The sequence below is a fragment of the Drosophila melanogaster genome, chromosome 3R (genome assembly GCF_000001215.4).
Source record: "Drosophila melanogaster chromosome 3R".
Classification (NCBI taxonomy): Eukaryota; Metazoa; Arthropoda; class Insecta; order Diptera; family Drosophilidae; genus Drosophila; species Drosophila melanogaster.
The window spans coordinates 30,973,604-31,000,172 of NT_033777.3; the positions used below are offsets into that span (position 1 = coordinate 30,973,604).

At 42.9% G+C, this 26,569-nt stretch overlaps 3 protein-coding genes and 2 long non-coding RNA genes across 6 annotated transcripts in view; 1 reads left to right on the forward strand and 4 right to left on the reverse strand.

The window, feature by feature from the left end:
• Positions 1 to 26,569, reverse strand: part of 5-HT7 (5-hydroxytryptamine (serotonin) receptor 7) — a 48,640-nt gene that overhangs the window by 5,368 nt on the left and 16,703 nt on the right. Inside the window, exon 2 of one of the 2 annotated variants that reach the window (NM_001276202.1) lies at positions 3,844 to 3,917. The exons of the other annotated variant lie outside the window; for it this stretch is intronic. The gene's annotated coding sequence lies outside the window, so the exon portion shown is untranslated. The remainder of the gene's footprint in view (positions 1 to 3,843; positions 3,918 to 26,569) is intronic. 2 annotated transcript variants of the gene reach the window in all.
• On the forward strand, positions 11,206 to 11,532 carry lncRNA:CR46116 (long non-coding RNA:CR46116). Its single transcript, NR_133493.1, has one exon. It is a non-coding gene; the product is annotated as a long non-coding RNA:CR46116 (long non-coding RNA).
• Positions 15,875 to 16,403, reverse strand: CG31008 (uncharacterized protein). Its single transcript, NM_170532.2, has one exon. It carries the CDS (start codon positions 16,311 to 16,313, stop codon positions 15,969 to 15,971), a length of 345 nt encoding a protein of 114 aa, NP_733411.1. The 5' UTR covers positions 16,314 to 16,403; the 3' UTR covers positions 15,875 to 15,968.
• On the reverse strand, positions 18,097 to 18,854 carry CG31007 (uncharacterized protein). The gene has a single exon (NM_170533.3). It carries the CDS (start codon positions 18,812 to 18,814, stop codon positions 18,284 to 18,286), a length of 531 nt encoding a protein of 176 aa, NP_733412.2. The 5' UTR covers positions 18,815 to 18,854; the 3' UTR covers positions 18,097 to 18,283.
• lncRNA:CR46117 (long non-coding RNA:CR46117) lies at positions 19,200 to 20,012 on the reverse strand. Its single transcript, NR_133494.1, has one exon. It is a non-coding gene; the product is annotated as a long non-coding RNA:CR46117 (long non-coding RNA).

Sequence of the window (26,569 nt, forward strand, 5' to 3'; positions counted from 1 at the left end):
AGCCTCGCCGTCCGGAGCTGCGACTTTTGTCCGGGTGAATTCTCCTGGCAACGGGACATAAATAATGTAATTTAATTATGAATCGTTCGGGGGCGCATGGTGGGCGATTTGGCAGCTAAGGCTTAGAGATGCCTCCTCTGTTGGCAGTGGCCTTATTTGTATTATTGCCAAAGCTGACAGGGGCGTAAATATTCATAGGTTTTAATATTTATGTCCTTCGTCCTGCACGAGCAACTTTCTTTCAGCCAGCTTCTTCCTGCCCCCGTATCTGGCATTCCTCCTGCGGAAGCAGAACTTTTCAAATATTTGGCAGTTTCTCTGGCTTTTGCGGCAGCGTCTTGAGGTTTGCCGCAGCCGCTCGACTTTGCTGACAGGCCCTCTTCATCAGCTGAATCCCATTCGAAATGTGGGAGAAACCCAGTTCCTAAACAAGTGTAATTTTAGTTGGCCAACTGCTACACTTTGTTGGAAGGCAGCAAATAGTTTACTGCGGAGATTTCCATTTAGATTTATGCCGCCACCCCTTCTGCGTTATTAAGTGCTGTGCGGATTTACTGGCTTCTCTTTCAGTTAACACAAAATATATTTTATGGTCGCGCTGACGCTTTCAAATCCTTCAGTTTTCATCGGCCCCAAATAAGCTCATCCAGGGAAAAGATAAAGGCTGGATGCGCATAAAGTGCTTTTTAAAATCAGCGAGCGTAAACTTAATTTTTGCAGATATCGCCGCAATTGTTTCAAGCAGCCCGCTCGAGTATCCCCCACAGCAGCCACTCAAAAACTAAAGAACTGCGAAACCCGAAAGGGAATGCGATGCAGTTGATGGTTGCAGTTTATGGTCTGCTGCCCCGCCCACCAGTCCCCCAGTCCACCAGCCCCGCTTTTTATGGGGTTTGGTTTGGCTTGGCGCCGCCACTCTGGCGCATTAAGATTTTCTTTCGCTTTTTACCACACACAGACAGCATTTTTAAAGCCAAGCAGATTTGCGGCTGAGCAGCGAAAGTCACGAAGCAAGTGACTCACTGGTGAACATGGCCAAAGTGCAGGCGGCAAGCCACGGAAGATTAAGCCTGTGCGGCCCACTAGCCGTATGCGCAATGTTCGGCCAATCATTTCAGTGAATAATATGGTGTAAACATAATTCCTCAAGGGCCTCTTTTAGGCAGCAGACAAAAACCATCTTAAGATGTAGTACAAATCTCTTGGCTTTCTGTTCATTTAAAGAAGGTGCCAGAAATTATGTAGTGTGCCTTTGTAAAAGGATCCTAAGCTCCAATCGTATATAAAAGGTCATTTTACGTCTTTTCAAATGCTTACAAGATATAAATTCCTAGCCAACCAGTAAGTTCAGACAGCTTAAAAGTATGAATGTTTAAATGTAATATATATCCCCAAAAAGACAGAAAACTGCAAGAAGGAAACCTCAGGAGATTAAAATCTCTGCATTGAACACGGAGAGTGCGTAAGGTTGCGTATACGCCATGTTCGCCCACTCATTTCATATGCTTTGCCAGCGCTTTTCAATTACAAAGTCATAAAATTTGATTTTTCAAGCTCCGCATTCAATTTTTGCCTCAACTCTGCTTATTTACGGCCCACTCGCATGCGTTATCCTTGCAGCATTTTTGCCATTTGCCAAGTGCCCGATGTAATTTCAACCTGACACATCACACGAGGGACACGTCTCGTCTCGAGAGCTCACAAAATTGCTGTAAATGGATGCGAGTTAAAAAGCCAGCAATTTTAAATTGCCGCTGTCGACATTGGCGCCCCTTTTTTGGGGTACATTGCCTGGCCGGGGAAAAGGGGGCCCGAAATGGGCTTCCGAGGGGTGAATTCTTCCGCACTTGATGTTTATGTGTCAAGCTGCTGCTGGTTACATTGCCTTACACTTTTTCCGCTCGGCGTTTGGCGTGGTTATAAATAATGAATGCGTTGATTTCGAATCATATATTTATGCCAGAGAGGTTACACCCACCAACAAAATAGGGGAAGCAATCAGAGGACTAAATTTCAAATTTCTTGATTGCTATTTTATTTGTGAATTATTTTATATATTTTTTTTTAAATAATTTTTAAAGTGGTCAATCGAAAATCACCCTTTGTGCCGCGCTCTCTCAAAGTCAAGGTCAGGGAGGGAAAAGCATAAAAATAAGTGGAAAATGTGAGCGGATTATTGTTTACCATTAATTTTGTTTGAGAGTGTTTGACAACAGCTCGTGTAAAATTCCTGGCATATGTAGGCATTTCGGGTGTGTGTGCTTGCCTGTTTATTTGTGGGCATAATAAAATTTGTTCACAAAACATGTGTAGAAACGAGAGGCAGAACAAAAACATTTGCTTATCTTTAGGAATTCGCATCGTTCTTGTTCCGACATTTCCACTGGTGTTTCATTTTTGATAATGTTTTTGCATTTAAAGTTTACGTGGGCGTATGAGTGATATGATTTGCATACGAGGAAGCGCTAGTCTGCGTGTGCCACGTAATAAAGCATTGAGTTTTACATAAATTGCGGGTACGGCCTGTTTCGTTTCGTCTTCTTTTCCGTTTCCTGTTGGAAAACAACACGAAATACGTTTTGCTTTCCCCATTCCCGCATTTCCGCAAAGCATTTGCATATTTCGGGGCTGCTTCTTATAGTCCTTTGTTATTTTCATTTGATTATTTATGGCGCCATATGAAGCTCCGAAAAAAGAAACATCGATGATTCCCGCCAAAGGAATTTATGCTCGCAACATAAATGCCCGTTTTGTCAAGTCAAACATTTGTTGTTGCCCTTTTATAGCTCATTCTGTTGTTGTCGGTTGTTTTTTCGCACAATTTATTGGTTTTAAAATTATTTCTCTGGCGCGCTGTGACATCATCATAAAAAATACAATTTCGCATTTATTTACGGAAATATTTCAGTTGATGTGTCGCCTTTGTCCTTGTGAATTGTTCATTGTCCACTGTCCATTGTCCTGCCGCCCCTTTCAGCACGTGGCGGGGAAGGGGGGGGGCGATAATCACAACTGCTAATTGTTGGCAAATTTCCAACTTGTTGGCCTTCTGTTCGCAACACGTCCAAGTCAGGGGCTTCAATCAATGTAATGGCTCACCACCAGTCGGGCCAATTGCAATCGATTTGATTTTTCGCCCTGCTCACAGAAGAAGCCATTTAATCCCAGTTTCAGATACAAAAGCAAGGGACATCTGATACCGATGCTTTAATCTAATGCAATCTAATCCGGCTGGGGAAAATGCAGCAGCTGCATCGCAACAAAGTGCATCGCTGGCCCACAATTTTCCACTCAATATACTTGTGCTGACTTTTATGAGGCTGCCGGACAAACGTGGCATGCCTTCGCTCATGATCCTGTGAGTGAGTCATAAAATCTTTTTATATGGCTGCCGGATAACTTTGTCTCTTAGCTGCCACTAATTGAATTGTTTTCCAAGGGCCCTGGAGAATGCATTCAGTGCGGTATAATGCCAAAATTAAATTCCTCGGAAGCTTAAGTAGATGCACTCAGCATAAAAATAAAAAAAAACCATGGATAAAGAAGCAGCGAAATCTTCAAATCCGCATTGTCTCGTTGAATAAGTTGCCAATAATAATGACTGAAGCGCAAAATTTTTCAAACTAGCTTGTATTCTATCAAAATTCCTGATACTTTAGGATGTTAAAATTTTAATCTTATTTAATGTAATAAAAAATCACACAACACCTGTGATAATCGTCAAATTTTCCTACCTGCTAAATTTAATCCCCTGTTATCCTATTTCATGATAGAATTTAAAGATTAAACATATTTTGGCTTTAATTCCTTTTGGGAATTTCCTACGATGAAAGGCTCACCTACTTGCTATCTCTTTTTCTGCCTTTAAGCCCGTCTCTTTCTAGTCTTAAAGCTCAGTGGACGTCTTCAGCGCGTTTCTGCAATGAATGAGATAAGTGATGAGGTGTGTGTAAGTAATTAAAGAACCTAACGCATAATGGAAGTTAAGTGCGTGTATGGTAGTGGTGTTGGTGTTACCAGATTATTGAGAGCGTGTGATGTGGATATGTGAGTGTCAGGTGCTCCATCAAATCGCGAGACATGACGTAGGCGTGAGTTTCGCCATTGAATTTCCCACGACAGACCCCATTCTCACCCTTTAACCACGCGAGATTTTGTTTTATGTAAATATAATAAGCGCCTGTCTGCGTGTGCGAGTGTCTGGCAGAGACGGCATCAATCATACGCCATGTTGTGCTGCGTTGAATGGTGGCTAAACAGGCGGAAACGCTAAAACGCGCGCGCTCACTCACACAAAACCACGCAAGTTGCAAAATTGAAAATTTATCGTCTAGAACACACGCACACTAAACCGCAACATGAACAGCGGGCGCTAACAAGAAATTGTCAGCAACAAATTCAGCCGGCAACGGCAACTGCACAGCAGCAACAGAACAGCAGCAGCAACGCACAACAACATCAACCTGCCATTTCATGAACCTTCAACTAAGTTGAGCTGTTGCATGCGCTTCATCAACGTCATGCTTAGTCGCATTCGAGACATTGTAGGCATTGCATTTGCAACAGAGTGCAGCAGAATGGAGCAGATATCGCAGTGGGGAGAGTGTCGGTTCAAGTGGGTGGCGTAGGGCACAGCCGATAAAAATTCCCAACGTGCAGCCACTGGGAGCCCCAATCACTCCATTCGCAGTGACTATGTTTGCTCCATTCCGCATTTGGATTAACTCGCACATAGCACAGAATACGAAAAGTTGGCACTATAAGAAGAAACAATTTGGAATTTTGTATTTGTTAACTGAGTGTTAACTTAAACAAATAAGAATGCAGTCTACAATAAAATTTAAAAAAATTTATTCTTGTTAAAAAGTTTGATTACTTTTTCGGTCGGTATAGTTTCAGGAAAAAAATAGAAAATTCCTTTTGTCCAACTGAAATGAAACTGTGCTAGATTTTTCTGAGTGCAAATTTGTGGTGGCTCAGTGAATGACAAATTTATTTGCCCACAACTCCCAGACAAGCACGATTCCCGAATGACATTTATGAGATCTGACTATTCAGCAGGGGAATTCGCTTGCATCCTGTGCGGAGCGCTGTGGCCCTTACATTGCGCAAGCTGAACCAGTTAGATGGCTAATTTATGAATACAGTTGCATTTGAAATCAAATTACCTACGCCTGCAACCGAGGTAACAAGGTAACAAGAAAATACAAATTACAAGCCATAATAGGAGAAATTCCAGTGGCTCACAAAAAAGAATCGCACAATGCATTTCCATGCGCCGTTAAGTGCGAATGGAAAAAACACAGCGGATCTAGGAAAAGCCTAGGAAAAACCCGGTGAGCAGGGAAAAGCGAGGCGGGCCAGGCGACATGTGTGTGTTTTTCTGACACTGGATAAAGATAATCAACTTCCGTCATCAGGAGAAATGCGGCATGGCGGCAACAGCTCGACAGTTTTTAATTGAGTTTACGCTTCGTGTGCTGCGTTATGAAAGTGTGTGTGCATACTGTAGCGAGTGTGTGTGGGTACACAGGCAAAAAAATTATGGTCTGATGCATTTGATATAGTTTTATTCATAAAATTATAAAATGTATTTATGCCCAGTTAAGTCATTGCAGCACATTATAGGAAATATATCTTGCTGCAAAGTTCACATTGCATATCCTATACACCTTGTTAAAAATGGTTAAGGATGCTTTTTCTCCGTGTTAATGTGGGGGAAAGCGCATTATTTGCACTCAGCTGGAAATGACTCGCTTTGCGGTTCTTGCACTTACACTTGGCGTTCTTTATGCACTCGTATGCCCTATTTGCCGAGCGTCTGCCAAGATTTTTAATTAAGTTAATGAAGTGCATCGTGTGGTTTTTGACCACATCTAGGAACATTGCCAAGGAGTCGCGTTGCCCGTGCTTATCCAGTCCCCTTTAATAAGGACATTAGGGGAAATCTGCGGCACTCAACACATTGTATCTATTTACCGCCTGCCGCATGGAAAGCAATAAAGGATAGCAATGCGCTGATCTTGAAAGCTGGAGGGGGGGATAAAAAATGAAGCTCAGTTCCGAAACTTCCGGTTGCTGGCGCAAGTAAACATTAAATATTTATGACGCTGCACAAAAAATGCAATCAAAAACGTGAGAAAAGTTTCTATTGCATATTTATGTGCGCACTGAGCGGAAAGCGCATCAAGGAGGAAAAAAAGCTGCTAAAATATTGCACAAAATTCTGAGCTGGCTTTGTAATGCTCTTACTTGGAATTGAAACAAGCTGATTACTACACTTGCAACTGATTTTTTCGTATTATTTGGGGAGGTATTACAATGAATATGTTTTCTTTTCGTCAAGCAGTTTTTTTCTTAGTTTATGATTGGGTAAAAGATTTAAAATAAACTTAATTAAATATTTTTAAAACAGCTGCGAATACCACAGCATAGTTATCAATAAAATAGCATCACATAATAAGCAACTATTTCACAGAGTTTAGTTCCCCTTTCAAATGCAAGGCACAATAGACTCGAACTCGCTGTGAAATGTAATGAATATAAAAGTGTTGCCGACGACGAAGGTCGGGGCTTTTTGGGAGGTGCAGAGCTTTTGAGAGCGCTGCACCAAAATGGTTTTCAATTTAGTTAATTTATGGTGCGCATTGTTGGCTCTGAAGTCGCACTGGCACACAATGGGCATATTTATTGCCGTTTTATTTTCCCATTTCAATGCAATTACCCAAGCCGACTCCAGTACCAAGCGAAATGTATGCTTATAAATGGATATTTTTGACGGTATTGGGTGGAGGGGAAGAGCTCAGTGCTCCATGAGACGGCGGAAAGTGCTGAGCCAAGAATATATACCCTTAAAACATATATCTCAGTGTCCATTGTGGGACCAGCTGTCCGAAAAGCGGCACTTATCCAATTTGAGAAGCCACAATGCCCAAGGATCTGGCCGCCCGTAAATTGCGGGGCCGCCAGGTTGGAGGACACTAGAACACATGTCGGGGAATGGAACACCCTCGCTCCTCCAGCGCCTGTTAAGTGCAAAGTTTTAACGCTGGTTAGCAGCTGCTAATTAGCATAAAGTTGGCTCAACTTTCGCGCCACTGTGGCACACATTCACTGGGAAAAAAAGGCCCTTAACAATCTGGAAGGGAATCTGTGGAGACAGAAAAGTGTACGGCCTAGTTTCACATAAACTTTCAACAAGATGGCTTACTATATGTCACTAATATTAGCTTTAATTTTTGTGGTAATACCAAAGCCAATTAAAGGATTTTTCGTGTTCAGCCATTATATTTCTAAAGAGAAGACACTATATTTCCACCATGAAACCACGTTGAATCTCCAATTTTATGCCGTGTAACAGCAGACGAGAGGGGCTCCATGCTCCATTCATTCCGCTTTTTGACAGCGTCACTTGCCTTAGTCTGCGTGACGCTGCAGCATCTCGGAGGGATCCTTCAGCTCATCCTGCTCCTTGTTCTCCCCGCTCGGGCTTTGCGCGACCATTCCTCATTGCTCCCAGGATGGCGCCGGCTTTCGCTGCCGTCTTTTGTTTAGCTTGAAGCACGTCTCGCTCATCTCTTTGATAAATATTAGTTTAATTCCTTGCAGGAGATGGAACTTCAAGGCTGCCGCTTCAGCCTCTTTAGTGGCTCGTTTTCTTATTTCTTATTTTATACAATTATTCGGTTTCTTTTTCCACACTTTATTTTGTGTCCTTTGTTTGGCATTTCATTTCATTTCATTTCGCCCGCCTGACTAAGTGAAAAATGTAAATATTTTTCTTTGATTGAAATCCAAGTATCGAACTTACAGAGCTGCTGGTAACTCGATCAGCTGAAAATTGATGGAAAATCGTTGGACTCGAAATGTTTTAATTTAAGCAAAACCAATTTCATTATTTGATTTAATATTGTCTTGAAATTAAGTTTTCAGCAATTGCATTATTTCTCTTAGTGAGTAACCAGTACTTTATTCGTCCTTCTCCGACCAATTGATTTTCATTCCAGAATATCCATTTATATGTCATCCGAATTTCGTTTTTCAGCATATATTCAAGAGAAATGCGCAAAGAAAGTGGTGCCAACTTAATTCGATGCCGGGTGGCTGAAATCCGACCAAATCTCTTGGCTCTAATAGGCGTCCTGCAATTTGGCCCATTCAGGAGAATGGTTTCCATTGAACGGCTTTGCAATCAATGAAAGCTACTTCTTTTTGGCGTTTTGCCTCTGTCGAAAACTGGGAAAATTGGCAAGTGACAACCTCGGTGCATTTCGGTTTCCGGACTCATTCATTGAGGGAAAAATACTGCGTTTGCGGTCCATTCATGAGGCACTCCAACGCACACAGATGCCATCCGTCCGCTTTTCCTCTGTGACAATCTGTCTGACATTTGCCAGATTTCCGAAGGCCAACAAAACGGGTTTCTCGCATACGATATCACCTTCCCAGTTCCCTTGAGATGATGTATGATTTGATGACAGTGCGGCGTGACGTTTAAATTGAATTTTCGATTCAAGCATGTTTATTTCACATCTGACTTTGTCCAAACTTTTCTGCCGAGCACATTCTAAATTTAACCGAAAAGGCAGGCACACAAAAAGCCAAATACAAGATATTTCCGCTGACAGTGATGTGCGTATATATCTTTGAAAGCATGGCGAGGGGAAAAGTTCCATCGGGCAAAAACGACAGGTGCAAATGTCGCTGCTGGGTCGAGTAATTTGTCGGAAAAGTTCAGCGGTTGTCAGCGGTCCGCAAACTTTTACCACTTGTCATGCTGACCCTTCCGCCAAATTTTGAAGTGAGCGGGGACACTAAAAAATAGCAACAATTACTGCTCATGTTATTTAAGTTTTAATTAATCACAATTTTTATGTTCAATTAACTAATAGAATTAAATATAATAGAATTTAATATATCCAAAGACTGCAGCTCAATTTAAATCTAGCGTTTTAATTTATTTTTAATAAAATAATTGCAGCTCTCTTAATGGGCTTTCCACGACATTTTCCGTAAAGCCCGCTTAATTGAGCGGCCCAAAAAGCAACATTGACTCGCCCGGGGCAGTGCAGCACAAAAATGCAAACAGCAGCCGGAGAGCAAGAGCCGCCACCCCAAGGAGTCCTACCAAAACACGGGGGCAACCGGACACTTGTTGCGGCAGTACGGAGCCAAAGGATGCGTCAGCAGAAGGAAAAGGATGTAGGAGGACCCGGCTGCCTGTTGCAACTTCTCCGAGCATCCGGACTCCAAGGATAACCCAATGAGGAGCCCCAGGCCCTTCGCAAACAGTCTGGAGATGGAGGAAGGAAGGAATATACAATTTAAACGTTTCCAAATTGATTCCGATGGCCAGCAAGCTGCAATTCCATTTGCCCACTGCTGATTGAAGTGGAAAATTGCAGAAAATATATGAAAATGATTTATCGTGCCAGAAGTTTCGAGAAAGCAAACAAATTTTGATTATGTTAATTGCCAGAAAATTGGTAGTTACTAGGCCACGTGCGAAATTTTGAGTTTCTTCAGCTGCTCGTCAGAAGAATTTGAAACTTTGCTGACTATGCAACTTCAGTACATTTGAAAACTTCTGCTGCCTAAGCCTGACTTTATACACTGTCAAATATCAAACATTTACTTATAAAAACTGCATTTTTAGAAGAAGATTATGGAGGTCCCTTTTCTCTCAGTGCACCGAACCCCTTAACGGTATAAAAATAGCTTTTTTACTACTTTATGCAAACTTGTCACCAAGTGAACTCTTTGCCCCGCGCCCCGAGCACCGACCAAGCACAACAAGTGGCTCCTGGCTTGGCAGGGGAATTTAATTAAAAAGTTTTTATGCGTTCCGCCAGAGCCGCAACAACAACAGCGAACAAGAGGCGCAGCAACAAAAGTGCGGGTTTGTCAAGGGGACAAACAACAACAAAGCTTTATCTCGGCGCAGACTTTTGCGCCTATTTTCTGAGAGGTTTTCCTCAGTTTTTCGCCGCTCCTCCGAAAAATGTCCTTGCTCGCCGCATAGTTGCAGCTAAAAAACACAGACTAAAAGTTTGTTGCTTTTTTAGTGGCATGTAAATTTGCAAATTCATATTTATGCGAGGACCGAGCTGAAATAGTTTACCCAAAGAAGCTGAAATGATGCAGCAATTTGCGGAAAGTTATGCGCTGTCACTTTCAGAGGAAAAATGGTTTCGGCGAAAGCGAAATTGTTGCACATTTGAAGCACATAAAATTCTGTAGGAGCCCCATCAAATTTTAAGCCCCGTTGGCCACAAAGCCTGACTTCGAAAGCATAAAAAATGGTTTAAACGATGCCAGAACTTATCATTATTTATCAGTGCCATAATAGAATAATTAATTCGATGCTGCCTCTATGTATTAAATGTGTGCATTAATTTATACATTCAACTAATTTAATTATTTAAATATTTCGAATTATTTCGATTTCAAACCATTTATACCAACATTCCGTAGCAATAGAAAAAATACTGGAAAATCAAATAATACACAATAGAGTTCAACTTATCAATGTACAAATAGGATTATTTCAGGGGAATTATGATTTATGCTAGCAGGCTTAAAAAACGGAAGCTTACATTTGCATAATTCAAATTAATTTCATCGTAGCATTAACTTTATAACAACCTTATCTTTTTTGTTAGGTCTAACAATTGCAATTTAAAAGGCTAGGCAAGTACGGAGCGAAGAAAGGTCCTTTTGTGCTTATCCCGACCACAATCCAATTGAGTTACTACCACTTTGCATTCAAGGACCAATTAGCCGAGGTTGCCGCTTTTCGTTGCAGCGAAAGTCCTTGAGCATCTGGCCGGAATTGTCTTGACCAAAAGAAAGGCGGCTTACTGCGCTGGAAAGCGCATTTGCGGTTGAGTTTTTCCGCTAATTTTCGCCGAAGAAAAGCCAGCAATTTCCCCTTCGGACTCGCTCGACTGGTCGAAACGGAAGTGGGCGCTAATTGAGGCGCTCTTCTTCGTCGTTGTAGACAAGTTGCAAACATTGTATCTGCCTGGATGTCAGTCGAACCCCAGAGAACTGTCTGCCACCACTCCATGCTGACCCATCCAATCGTATTACCACAAATTATGTCACGTATTAGCGGAGTGAAAAACTTTGGCGAGAGACCAGAACTTTTATGACATAATTGAACTCTGCGTCGGTTAAGTTTTGGTTTCGGTTTCGCACCAGTGAAGCAAAGTTTTTAATGTCAACATATAAGCACCCCTTGTGCACTTTCCAGAGGACATCGGTACATCGCCGCAGGATTAGGACGATGGAGCTGGAGATGGAGACATATCCATGCATGCGCCGGCGAATCGCCAATCAACATCATCGTCAACGGCGACGGCGACTATAACCGCAGCCATCACAAATGCCATTAGAGAGGCAACTGGGTTGTGGCCCCCAGCAAGGACATTGCGCCGCTTCCACTCACCACCCACCAGTCAGCAGGAACAACGAGGTCCTAGTGGCATTAGTAACCACCAAGCCCTCTCGGAAAAATACAGAACGGCAGCTCAACTAACGCATCGTAAATTGAGATTTCTATTTATTGTCGGCGACCACATAACACTGAGAAAAAAGTGTGATCCCATGTAAAGTCAAGAGCAAAGATATATAAAAAGACATATAAAAATGATATGTTTATAGATTGCATTTTGACGGCTTCACTGCAGATTCTATAGCTTGTAAGAACTATTCACAGATCTACATCAATTTTTCGCATTCGTTTCTTTGTATAGACAGGAGTTCATCAAGTGTACGCTATATTTCTGTGGGTTCAGTTCAGCTCAGTTGGGTTGGCTTAGTTTTATGCAGTCCAGTCACCCACATCCACATCCACTTTCCATTTCCCCCCAAATGTCACCAAGTTGACGCGGTCTGGCGACTTTATAAAGTCGCTTAAGCATTTTTAATGGACTTTTAAGTTTGCTTTATTGTTTCATTTTCACTGCCTTTATGTTGATACACTGTATACTTGCGAATACATTTTTATGTGCAATGGGATACTGAATTCCTAAGATAAAAAGGTTTTAACTCGAACTTTTTAATGCATAAACTATTTTATGTAAGCTAGTTGGTTTGATTCTTCATAACTGTAATTTTATTAAACTAATTTCGGTCGAATTCATAACGTCTATGAATTTCAAACTGTTTCCCCGTTGACTCATTAGCTTTGTGAATTTACCACCAAATTGAGTTATTTATATACCTTTGTCATGCTAATATTGATGTTATATAAGTGATTTCCGCCCACTGGGCGTACTCGAGTAAACTGTGATAAAGTTAATACGTATTTGCATTGCAATCAGCTAAATTTCCTTAATCAGAACTAAATAAACTTCACTCACAAATGGCTAAGGACCTTCTCCAATTTCTCCTTTTTTCCTTCGGGCGATGAGAGCAGGGCAAATACAATTAACCATAGCTGCACGATTGTTTCGCTACTGAAATTCCGTCCATTCTATTAATACATATTTGATCTACTTATTTCAATCAATGTTCTGTCAACTACTTTTCGGGTGCCCCCCACCTCCTCATTCTACCGAGCTAAACAAACTGTCAATCATAGGGAAAATCCCCCGGGGGAAATGTCCTGTAGGCGCTGGCTTTATTATGGAAATTAAATTGATATTTAAGTGACACATTGCGGCGGCGGGGTGAGCAGGATGATTTTCGTCTGACGGCAAATTGTTGGCCCATACGCCCATTGTTAAGGCGAAATTAAATTTTTATAGGCTTAAACTGGGCTCAGCTGTTGTACTTTTGTGGGCGTTTCGGCCCAAAAATATGCCTCGCCATCTAATGAAGCAGCAAGCAACTGGGTGAGTGTGTGTGGTGTGTTTGTGTATGGTCAGCTTATGGTTTTTGGCCCGTCATTTTGGTATTTTGACCTTTCGGCTGTAGGGTTTAATTAATATGCAAATGGACAAAGAGCAGGCAAGGAGTTAGCCAGACCGGAGAGCAATTTAAATTTAGTTCTCCCATCTTTAATGAACTCCGAAGCGCCGGAAAGTTGTGTTTCTGAAATATTTATTGGACCGCAACTTGGTCCACATGCTGGAATTACCAACTTTTCGGGGCCTCGGGCAGCCAAAGCAATTCTGCTGGTCCTCTCCATATTCATGGGGTTTCTGGACGCCATTTGCAATTCGAATGCAGTGCATTTCCGGTTTTCGGAAATGCATTTCCGCTTCCGCCGGCCATTGCTCTGCAGCTCCGCATCCTTGCAGCCGTGCAGCGTTCGCCACAGTTTGCTGCACATCAATTTGATATTTGACAGATGCGCTCAAAACTAATGCACTTACTAGCCATTCAACCAATTTGGTTACACGATTTTGATGCAATTTATTGCATTGCACGCCCCACTGCCCGACCACTTGTGAAATTGATTTGATTTTTATTAGCATTTTATGCGATTTGCCCAAGTGTCCGTGGAGCGAGTTGCCCGGGGAATTAAATTAAACACGTTCTGCTCGGTCGGCCAGCAGAAAGTGCTCTCCATACACACACACACACACACACACACACACCGACCTTGTGTGGCCAGTGGAACAGTGAACCAGGTGGACCAGCCATTTCTCATTGTTTGCCCGCAGCCGGTTTTCCTCGCTTTTCCTTTTTCCTGTGGCCACGCCCCCATGCACACACAAAACACACGCCGGCGACCATTACACTGAAAACTACGCAGTATTCTGTCCTTCCTTTATAAACACCAAAATGGAAGCTTAACTATTTAAGCAAATCTTGTTAGTTATCTATTAGTAGAGCATATGGTAAATTCTCTTATGCATAAAACTGAAATCAATTCATTGTTGAAAGTATTTAAAGTAATGTCGGAAAATATTCCCGATACATACATACACCACAATAAAGAGTTAAAACACGTCTGACTCGCAGTTGAATGCGTGTTTGCCATATCGAATTTCACACTTTCCCCTCTGCGTTTCCACCCGCAGTGCTTTCTTTGGGCGGGAAAAGCGGAAAAAAGAAACAAGGGCAACAGGGAAATTCGGTGGCAACAAAAAGAGGCAATCAATGAAACGCTTTTGCTGTTGCACTCGTCACCTGCCAATGCAACTGCAACTGCAACTGCAAATCCATCTGCATCTGGCCGGAATTGTGTGTTGGATTTTGCTGTCTCGCCCTTAATGTGTTTTCCCGCTTTTTGCCTGCCGTACATCATATTTCACATCAGATATGGATTCTGCCCCGCTTGGTAATGACAGCAAAATAACGATATCGTCAGCAATTCAGCAAATGACAGGATACCCCAATTTCGGGTGTCTCGTCAACAGAACGTTATTGAGAATTGTACTAAATAAGTAAACTTTAATTAAAGAGGACATCTTCATGTGCAAAAGCACCCGCAAAATTCAATGGGAACACGAAGTCCGTGCCAGTGGTAACTGAGAGGGGAGCACTAGTTTCCAATTCAAAGACTCTTAATTGGACGTAATTATGGCTTGACCTGACTGCCATGTCAGATCCCAGCTGCACTCGACCCCAGTTCACACTAACGTGCCGACCAGTTCCGCTGACCGCAGTGGGAGGTCCTTGCTGCCAGGACCAGCTTTTTGGCCAGGATGTGCCAGATCATCGGTGGCCGGGGCTGCAGGATGCCCTCTTTAAGAGCGTGTGAGCCGGGCAAGTTTTGAGCACATAATAAATATTTATTAGGCCCGCTGCTGCTGGCCAAAATTTAATTTGTTTTCATTAAGCCAGGCAAAGCGCTTAAGACAGCTGCAAATATACAGTTCAGCTTCCTTGAGTGCAATTTGGTTAGACTCGTAAAAAAGAAGAGGCAATTGGCTCAAAACTTTAACAACTTTAGAGAATTTAATGACAGCTATGTGTCTATTTTTATAGATATAAAACACGAATTTAAAAGCTTAGTTCTAAGACAGTATTCGTTCCATTTGCAATTATTGCTGTGGAATGCTTCAACGAATGTATTATTTTTACGTCTGCCTTTTAGCGGAAATGGCATTCTTCAATTATTAAAACATGACATAACCGCCAAGTGTTTCAGGTTAGGCAGGCTTGACTGTATAATGCGTACGAGTTCCCCGGAGGAGTTGGGTGCTGCGAAAATATGCTCGAAATTAAAAAGGGTATTCTCTCTGGGGTCCTCAATGTCAGCGTCGTCGCCTTGACGTGGCCAAAAACATTTCGCTGGCTTAATTGCGCGCAAGCCAAGCAGATAAAAAAACAAAATGAAAAAGTTTGGGGCCCACCGAAAAAAAAAAACGGAAAAACGCGAAAACGCGAAACAAAAGCGCTCAAAGCGAGGAGAAAAGCGCGTTCAACGCTGAAATCGGTGGGGAGGGGTTTCATTTTTGGGCGGTGGTGAAGTAACATAACAAAACAAAATTAAAGTAAATATGCGCCCGGATCCACAGACAAAGTAGAAAGGCAAACAAAGCCGAGATCCTGACAAGGGGTCGAGCGACAGGCGCCAGAAGAGCCAGGAGAGGCAAGGATGACAGTAAACAAAATCACAATTAACTGAGAATGACGAAAAATAACAGCGCCAAAGGAGCAGCGAGCATGTGACAATGGGGCAGCTTTAAAGTGGTAAAAAAAAAACAGGGGAAGCTCAAGGACGAAGGACCTGTCATAAAGCATTTTAATTGCGCACCCACATCGCCTGAACTTGATTGGAAGTGCTGAAGTCTATTCAAATTGGACCCAAGGACAAAATGGAATATTTAATGATTGGAAAAGGGTTTTCGGGCTGTAATGCGCAGATTATAGTGACAATGACATGGCAGCGGAGCTCTAATAAATGTCTGTGAAGCAATAGGGTTACTATTATCCCTGTATCTGCAGGGGTAAAATAATTAAACTATTAGCAAGTCTAGTAACTAAAATTTTATTGCGAGTTACTTGTAAGGCTGCGCATTAACGTCTTATAATTTGACAAATTAAAATCCCTTCCCCTTTCTAGCTTCCTAAATATTGTACTGGCGGTGGCATCGTCGCACAGCATCGTTGAACTCCTTGCACACACTGAGATCGTCATTGTCCTCGGTGCACTTCAAGAACTCCTTCATTTCCTTGGCGCAAGGACCTTCTTCGACTAAATCGCTGTGGTGCGGCTGCTGGTCACGCCGCCTGAATAGCCCCGTTATTCCTGATCCGATGGCATGACCCACGACTGATCCTGCTGCCACGCCCACTGCGTGGGCAGCCGCTTCCTTGAAGACCATTTCGGAATTCGTGACGGTGGGCACCACCGCAGGCATATAGTTTGTAGAGCCTGCTTTGACCGAAGCACTTCTCTGTTTGCGTGGCATCTTTTCTCCCCTTTTCCAGGCTTTAAATTTATGTATATTTTAAGCCGAGCAGAATTAGACTTACTTTTAAAAGGTAGATTAGAATTTCGAATGACACATGTGCCATTTTGATGGCTTACTCATAGACACCTGGCCTGCTCCGGGAATCCTTTTACAGCTGTGACAGCTAATTTATATTGCATTCCCTGTCAGCTAATTGCTAAGTGCATGCAACAGCGCCACCTGGTGGCCAGAACCCTGCAGCGAGGACGAAAAAAGGAATTCTAATTCGTTTTCCCTTCTCACTTTTTGCGTTTGCTTTTCCCATTTCCCGCACTAATTACGAACACATAATGAATTTGTCGGCAAACGCGAGAGGTATAAAAGCAATACAAATACACAACTCCAGCTGGCTTCCCTTTTAAAATTCCAACAAGGAGGGGGGGTTCATCTGGTGGGGATATGTGGCCCGCAAAATACACTGAACAAAATGTTCAGAGCTACTATTGAAATCTTTTGAACAACAAAGCTTATTTATACTAATTTATTGTTAAATGGTCTGAACTTCAAACAATTTTGTTTGTCTCTTATATTTTTCCTACGCTCGCACCCTTTTGAGTTAAGCGAAGGACCCTAATGAACATCCCAAAAAACATTAACAAAATGGATTTTAGATTTTTGTTGCTGGTGGAACCGCAAAGGAAATTGCTTTACCCGAAGAGTATTTCAGACAGCAAGAACTAACGCTTTCGACTTTCAACAAAGTCAAACCTCTTTGCTTTTAGCGAGTGCAACGGAAATTCTTTAATTGGCTGGCAGCATGCTAGAGTTGTGACTATTTTTGCTTTTGGGGGAGAAGCGAAAACACAGCGGCAATTAGCCGAACTGCCAAAAGTTTGGGCCTAATTCGAATTACGCAGTGCCCCATATGCTAAATTTTGGCAGCGAGTTCATGTGGCAAACGGAATATTTCATTAAATTATTGCCAACCGCAGAAAGGCGAAAACAGACCCGCTGCAAATGCCGCTTGATTGATGCTGTGTTTAATGTTGCACAGTGGAGAGTGGGGAATTTCCCCCTTAAATGCTGGGTCCGTGTTCATCAGCACTATACAATTTCCACTCACTCTGTTATGAATATTTAAGCAAATTATATTTGCTCGCTGAAATTGTGAGCCGCCTGCCATGTGAATAAATGTGACGACAGCAGCTGCCACTTTCAGCTGCGAAAAAGTGAAGAAAAACTCTACGCGATGCTAATTTAATTTTGTTTATTGTTTTGGCTACAACTTAATCGGCCCAACTCTCTACTCGATTCGCCGCTCCCAGCACTGTTTATAAATCAATCAACATCAATAATGTTTCGGCAAGCAAGATGGATGGCCTTGAGCTCTGGGTTGAGTTGGATGGATCTTCGTTCTTGCTGGTGGCTGCCCGCATAACGCCAATTAATTTGCTTCTCCGAAGGCTCTTTCTACGCAGTCCTCGTAAAAAATGGAAGGCAATTGCTCAAAGTGTAAATCGAAATTGATAGATAGCACCAATTGAGGAGGAATATCAAAATTTGGTTAGGAATGACTGTAACATGTCTATTTCCCACTTTCCGGAGACATTTTGAGTTTTAATTTCACCAAATCGACCACAAAAGTCGGGAAACACACTGATTTTTCATTTGTTTTTCTAAGCATTCTATCCCAATCAATTTTTTACAAATTTTGAGAAAAAAATTTTTTTGCCAAATTTTCACTTTTTTATAATACATCATCATTTTTTGCAAAAATTGAAAAAAAAAAAAATTTTTAATTCGATCGCCGATCAAAAAGGATGTTTCTACCAGTCTGACAAGGCGAAAAATTTTCATTTTATTCCGAAAAAATGTCTATTTTTGGGTAGCCAACTGCAAATTAAATACCATATGTACATATATGTATGCTTTAGATTAATCTCATTGATTTGCTTCTGTAATCTGGATGAGGTCACCATCCTAGCATCTCAGACATTATAGCGCCGCCGACACTGCTGCATTGCCTCGTTAAACTCCTTGCAAACGGAGAGATCACTGCTGTTGTCCTCGGTGCACTTGAGGAACTGCCTCAGCTCGAAGGCGCAGGGACCATCCTCCACTAGTTGAGGTTTCGGTACTGATTGCGAAGCTGAAGCTGCCAAGGATCCCTCCTGTTGAGGCTGCTCCTTGGCCGGGGCTGCCTGACCACGTCCCTGGAACATTCCCGTGAGTCCTGCGCCCACAGCGTGGCCCACAGCTGATCCTGCTGCCACGCCAGCCGCCGTGGTGGCCATGTCCTTGAACCTATCTGCTGTGCTAGGACCTTTTGTCTCTGTGGAGGTGGCTGCCGAGGCAGCAGGAGCTGCAGCTGGCAGGGATTCCTTCTTGGGCTGCTGCACAGCCGGCAGATCCTTGCTGCTCCCACGAGACGGCTTTGTGGCGAAGACATGGCTGCTCCGGCTGCTTTGGCGCCGCATAGATCCTGTGGATCGCGGCCCTTCCGAACGTTGGCGGGGCATATCCTTTCAAAAATGAGCAGACGGCAAATGTGAAGGCTGACTTGCTGAAAGCTGAATTTAGAATGAAATGGCCCGACTTTTGACCTTTCTAGACTCGACTAACACAGCCAACTGTATTATAAAGTTTCCCCAACGGAACACTTGAACTTTGTCCGCTAATTTTTATTGCACGGTTTCATTGTGCACGACATAAGGTTACATATTACATTATCTTTGACGCGTTGGGAATAAGTAAGATGTACTATGGACTTACTAGTCTCCAGTTCTTATATTTTGAATAAGTGTGCCACTTTAGATATTGCATTTATGTTATAAAAAAAAGATATTTACATAATGTCTATCCTCGAGTGCCACATTAAATACACCGCTCCATTGGCATCGTATTCATATAGGCCTCTTGCTCGGGCCTTTCATTACTTTTGACAGCAGCTATATTATAGTTCTGGCGCAAACTTATTGCACACTGGCGAATCGAGATGAATTGGGTGGGAGATATGCGGATTTCATTTGCATTCACGACAATTCTGGGGGCTGTTTCCCACATATTCCATTTGCTGTTTGCTGATCTGCGACAGCCCAAACTGGCACGCTTTCAATTTGGAACTGCACTTGAGTGTCTGAATGGGCTTGAGTTTGCATAGCTGCGCTGATTGCACTTTGTGTAAATTAGGCGACGCCGGCCGCAGTGCGTATGATTAATATGAGGACTGGAAGTGGGGGAAGCGGCTCATTTCTGGCCCTCATTTGCATTTCTGGCACTAGCTCTGAGGCTAATTCTCGGCTCGCAAGTGGCTCTCAAGTGCTTCCCATTACAACCACCTCCGATATCCGACTTTCTACCTTTGTATGCCTCAATTACCTGCGCCGTTTTCCCCAAAACTGGTTGGCCGTTTGAAAAAACACAATTAAAGTCGGCACCTGCACACCAACTCGAGCATTCATAACTGCATGGAGAATCGGGGAATCTACAATAGAATCGAGAAAGGTGAATGGTGAATGGCGAATGGCCAGCATTTCAAATGCGGTAAATTACAGTTAACGATTTTGTAGCACAGCAATTTGCTTTATCTTCAGATGTCTATCTACGGTTTGTAAATGTACTTCCACGTAGCTGCCCCGAACGCCGTTTGCTTTGCATGTCGGCCGATGGATTCTATCCGTACATAGTACTGCAGTACTACACAAAGCCAACTTCTCTGGTCATTGGCCAGAACTAAAGCCAGGCCCATAGTGGCCAGCACCCTACACTGGGCGAAAGTTTAATAAATCGCGAGATATACCAAAGCTGCACTTCTGTTGGGCGAAGACCTTAGACCACTCAGGCGCTAAACTATGTTTTACTTCTCTGAAGTCAGAAGTTACTGCATTGCTATATACACCATGGTGAATGCTTTTTCTCGCAGTGTGTGTATTTGCGGTTAACAAATGTAGGAACACCGCCATAAAGGTGTTGAAATAACTGCTGCACCGCTGAACCCGGCTCCTTTGTTTGGCTTTCGTTGGCGGCGTTCTTGGCCGATTGTTATGGCGTTTTATGGTTATTGTGTCGGGGGCGCAATGCAAATTGCCGCCACATAATTATGTCGCAGTCGAGGGGAATTTATATAGTATGTAGCCGGAATACGAATAGGCCAGCTGGACCTGCTGCCAACAATGGGAAAATCAGTGCGACTTTGAGGCTTCGGGCTTCAAAGTTTCGCAATTGAACGGAAAGTTGTGGCTTTACACACCTGGACAAGTCCAACTTTTCCATGTCTAATTAGCAAGCGACAGTAACAGTTCCAGCAAACTAATTTATATAAAAACTCGCTTTGGCTTGGCAATCAAATAATAGAGAGAGAACTTTTAATTTGCCAACGCCCTGACAACTCACGCAATGGAAACACGGAAAATTCCTGGCGTCGGGCGAAAACCAACGAGTGCGAAACAAAAAACTAAAGTTGCTCCGACTTTTACCTCAGTTAAATCAGTTACTAATTGCTTCGTCCTCGGCAGGTGATAAGAAAGCTATTTCAATCTACCAACATTGTGGCCATCAGTTCGTAGTTGGGAATTGGTGTCTTTTTTATTCGGTTCCAAACAGGAGGTTATTAAAACGAGAGACAACTATATCCTTAATTAAAAAGCTATCTCACTTTAAGCTCCACTCTTTTATCTTGAAATTCGAAATCCAATTTGAAATAGATCCGATCCGATTTTGTATGTTTCAAATAAATAAATTGAATGCAGCTGAGGAGAAATTAAGGACAAATCGTTGGTAGCTCCCAACACTTTTGCGCTGAATTGTGAACAGGGTGCAGTATCTTGATTTTCGCCCACCAAAGGGTGTTTTTCCGGAGAACTACTCTACTACATTTCGCTTTCATCGAGTGTCAGGTTGCAGTTCCTGCTCCTTGACTAATGATCGCGTGCCAATGAAATGGCAATCTGCCATTACAATAGTGCAACTTCACGCACGTATTTCCCTGGGGACAGGCAAACAAATGAATTTAGATTTCGTGGGGCTGGTTGTTTTTTTTTTTTTTTTAAGTGGGCGGAGGGCAGCATTTTGGAGCCATTTTTTAAGCTTAACGAAGGGGGGTCTCTGATTGTAGTACATTAGCTGGGACCCCAAAAATTAAGCTGGATATTAATGATTGCGCTTTCGAGAGAAGGCTTCATTGTGTGGGCTTCGCAACTTGATAATGTGCAGATTAAAATTTTCGCAGCACTTTCTGCTGAGTCTTCCACGTTCCCGCTTCATGAAGTTAGCGGCGCGAAAAGTTTCAGTGCTTAAGCAGCCGCAAAAAGAAGTTTTTAATGAAAATAAATCATGCGCACACTTGACTGCCTCGAAGGACTTTCAGGAGCAGTAGCAGGACTTATCGCCCGGGAGTAAGCCAAGTCAAGTCGGGCTCCCCGAATGCGAAGTTACCACGCAAGGCGGGCCCAACGAATTTATGGACTTGCTCCAGTTGACATTCGATATAAATCAGGGAACTGCAATTAGGTGGCTGGTAAATTGGGCCATATCACGAGAGACAGTTGGCCCAGAACTATCGTTTTGCAGACTGTAAGTGAAAAACAGCCCCCTGAAGGCCTTCGGCAGACAAATCCTCGCACATGCAGTGCAGCTGGCCACAGGTGTTTATTTAATTAATTTACATAAATCAGCTGGCTGCAAAACGCACTCACACACATGCATGCACGCGCCTAACTGCCCTTGCATTTAATAAGTAATTAAGTTTAAATAAGCTTATTGGACCACCTGCAAGGCCGAGCCTAAAAACTGTTTACACTAATTAAATGACAGAGCTGCAGAGAAAATAAATAGAGTTAAGCCCATATTTGTGTTGCGGTGCGCGTACGTGGCGTATACGCAATGTTGTCAATGAACCTGCACGGATTATTGGCATTAAGTAAGCCAGCCAGATAATTATGCAAATTTCAGATTCAGCTTCAGCCATTTTGGAGCTCCACCATTAAAGACCTGCTTTTTGGCCAACACCCCAACTAATTGCCCAACGTCGGCTACAAATTCCTCACTCGATTGTCTGCAGAAAACAAATTGCGCCTGGCAAATAAATAATGCATGGTTAAAGCGACGGGGATTCAGGGGTAACATGCAAATGATGGCGGGCTCTTTCTACCTGCAAATCACTTTGAGTTATTGTATTTAGCCTTCAACGTTTCCCGGCAAAGTAGAATAAATATTTTAAAGCCTCGCGCCGTCTCACCTGCAAAAGGTGTCCAACAGCCACGCACTTTGGGCGATGATTGATATGGCTTTTTGGGGGAAATGGAAGACGGTCGGCTCCCGGGGGACGACAATTCCCCTTTTCAAACACAGAAAACGTCGAGTGTCAAAGTTTTTGTGCGCGCTTAGCGCATTTGATGAATTGTTAAAAGAAAATCGCGCGTATGTGTAAACATTCTGGTCTAGAAATTCGAAGGGGCTGGAACCTTATGAATGTGTGTGTGAAAATCAACTGTACTACCACCAGCCGCTATGGGGGAAAAAGTCTGGCGAAGCTTTTGAAGCCGCCGACGAGCAAATGGCGGAAGCCCAAACAGCTGCTGATGATGATGGCGGTTGCTGTCGGTAAACAGAAAGAAATGAGTGGGTAACATTGCGGGAGCACTGACTGGTTAATACCCTTTGTCCGCAGGCATCGAAGATTACCCACAAATGTCAACAAAATAAATTCGACGACATTTAAGCCCAGCGAGTGTTATTTGAAGGTTGCTAATTGAGTTACCCTACTCTCCCATTCATCAGGTAAGCACTTTAAATAATTAAATGGCCAATTGCTGGCACGCGAGTGGACAAAGGTCTTTCATTACTTTTAATAATTTAGTATTTTAGCAGCTTTAGCCAACTGGAATCAAGTAGATTAAACAGCCATTGGGAAATGACGTGACATTTACCCAATGAATATGAAATATAAATACTTATACACTCAATCGGAGCTAAATTTAAAGCCAAGAAAATTGCTTGTGTAAAGATTGGAACTGACAAGTTTCCGGATTAAAATAAGTAGAGCAGGTGAATCATTGCCAAAGTTCTTGTGAGTTTTACCTTGGCAAATCCTAAGGTAATTTTCGTAATGAGTCACTCGCCCAGACATTTCTATGCTAATGCAGCTAAAATTAGCATGAAATGTGTATTTACTTAGTGCTGGTCATAGGATTATTTGTGGCTCAGTAAGGGTATGCCCATTCAGATAGCAGGAAGCAAAACTTTTCGCAGGCCCTTCACTTTTAATCTGCCTTAGACCGACCAATACACACACACGAGCCTGGGCAAATGAATATATGCATATGTGGGCTGTCATTGCCTTAAAGAGACAGGATCCCCGGGATTCCTGGTATTTGCTTGGATTCTGCGTGGGCACCTAATCCTCGCCAGAGAAGCCACATTTGGCTGGGCGGGAAATGGAGCGACACTATACACATCAAATCATCAATCACATGCTTTGGTGATTCATTGATAAGCCCTCCCCATCGAAGCCCTCCAAGGACTCCGCATGCGGTCCTCGTGGCAATCATGTTAATAATGCCGCAAGATGTCGGCCAGCCATTAGCCTTCGCCATTAGGCCCTCCACTCTCCCCTTTCCACCTTCCCACCTATTCCATTTCCCTTTCCCTTTTCTGACGGCAATTAATTTAAAGAGCTTTAAAGCAAGAGAAATGAAATGCAGAGAATGGGACTTTGTTTATTTTGATTTTGGAAATCAATTTTGAATTTGTTGTTTATTTTTGATGTGGTTATCCGGCCAGCAGCCACTGGCGTGTAAACAAATCGAGCGCTTTTTTTCGCAGATGCCACGAACAGACAGGCTCTGCTTTTTGTGTGTTTGTGCGTGCCTCGCGGAATATATATAAATATAAAAACTATATAAAAGGCAAATATTCATGCGGAAAATATACGTATGTATGTATGCTGCGTATTCGTATATATCATGAAGCCGCGTATGTGTGTGTGCCTGCGCCATTAGTGTCACAAGTGTAATTGTTTTTTAATCGCATTGATAGCGCCGCGCCAGCAGCAAATTCCACACACGAAATTATTTCGAGTGTGTGCTAAAACCACTTGAAAAACGCCAAGAGCTTTGAAAGTGACCCAAAAAAACAAAAACCCGCCAAGAGTGCTTGTGTGCAAGTGGGTGTGCGTTAATGCTCATAAACAAACAAAGACAAAGGAAAGTGGGTGTTTTGCGGGGGCGGAAGTGGAAATGTGAAAAGCATTCGACTTAAGCTGTCTACTAGCTCACAAAAACTAAAATGCTGCACACCAAAATGGCGATAAAAAATTTACATAATGGCTGAAGGAAACATGAAAGCGAATAGTGGCAAAGGTGGAAATGAGGAGAGCGCATAAGTGACTGGCAAATGGCAAGTGACACTCAGAAAATGGAAAACCCAGCGGAGTAATGCGGAATATAGAGTGACCCGAGCAGATCGAGGGGTGAGGGGGTAGATCTAAAATCTAATAAACTAGAAAACTCCATTAGGTGGGTCCTGCACAATTACAGATCCTTTGGCAATTATAGGGGGGTGAATATAAAGCTGTCATTAAGCTCAACACGTGCTGCTGAGATACAAGATTCAGTCACAGCTTCAGAAATAAAACATATATCCATCTAGTTTCTATCCAATTTAGTTTGACTTTTCCATGTGATTTAAGAACCAGTGCAACTGAGACTGCCAAGAAAATCCGTTTGTAATCGAAGTCGCCTCTAATGGCTCCACTTTGCACTGTTCTGCTAATGGTTCCTCCACTTAGTTCCTTGGCTTTTGTGCTCAAGACAGGGACTGTTGCAAATGCATTACATCAGTTTGGCCCGGGGCCCGCAGCCCGACTTATATATCCTTGTACATCCTGTGCATACATAGAGCCCATGGAGCATATAGAGCAGGTCCTGGGGCCGGATTTTAATAAGCAAGAGGACGAGGAGATGAACACAACGACTGCCATCAGGGCAGAACGTGCCACGAGCACCACAATGTAAGATTTGATAAAAAGCCATAAAAAGCATAGCTGGCAAAACTTAAGGCCAAGACTATAAAATAATAATGAAGTCAATTTCAATGATGTTGCTGTGGCCAAAACAACAAAGCTTAACTCGATCCGGCCCCTGACCCTGGAAAACGTTTCGTTATATTGTTATTATTGCTGCTCTGGACAGCAAAGGGCAAACTGGGGAAAAAACCAACAAACCGGCCAACCAGCAAACAAACAAAACAAAAGCCTCACGTCACATCATTTCCTGCAGCGATTTTCGTGTCTTGCCTTTGACGTTCCCTTAAAATTCTCCTCTTTTATGGCAATTAGCTTATGATTTTCATTGTTATGGCCGATACAAGCCAGCCACCCCTAGTTTATTTAATGGTACACGTATGTAATTTATGCGGACAAAAAGTAAACAACTTGTCATTAAATGGGTAATGGACTGGCTAGCTGGCAAAAAAGGGAATGGGGAAAGCGTCAAAAAGTTGTTCTGCAAGTATTGCCTAAGCTGTCGTTTCCTCAGATTGCTTTTCCTGGCGCTTCCACTGAATTCAGCAAACTTTTGGCGGGCCCACTTAAAACTTGACCACTTAAAAGTTACTCGGAATGCATAATACCATTTAAAAACCTCCAGCCCCACCTGGTGTTTCTACACTACCTAGCTTCAGTACATTCCGCTGGAGACAACGAGCTGCCAGTCCATTAACAACTGTCTTGTAACGCTCAATTACAATAACTAATTCGCAGCTAATCCGGTAGCATGTTTCCGCCTTGGCAGGGAAAGTGGAAAATAAGAGGCAGAAAGGCGAAGTGGAAGGCACTGCTCTTTTTGCACACCTTTTGGGCCATATCAAAACACACTCCCTGAGTGCGTAAGCGTGTTAGTGTCAAGCGGCTTATCTATTATCATTTCGTTGAATTTTGAATGACCTGGGCGAGAGCAGGGTAAGCCTTTGTCTGTCCTTCGTCTGGGGCTTCATTACGCTTGATTTCTTGGGCCCCAGCATGCACACAGCCAACCATTTGACGAGCACACGGCAAAATAGCCCTTTGTTCGTCCTTCGTTGGCAAGGAGCAACTCTTCGGCTTCCTCGTCCTGGCGTTATAATGCCTTGTTCCTGGCCGAAGTCATATGAGTGCTGCACTGAGGCGAAAATGTTATCGAGCACGCATTATGTAGATACATGGGTTCTTCACAGGGAAAACATTTCTGTTCAGTGCAAATAGCCAAACAATAAGTCTGAGGAAGGCGTTCCTTCGTCAC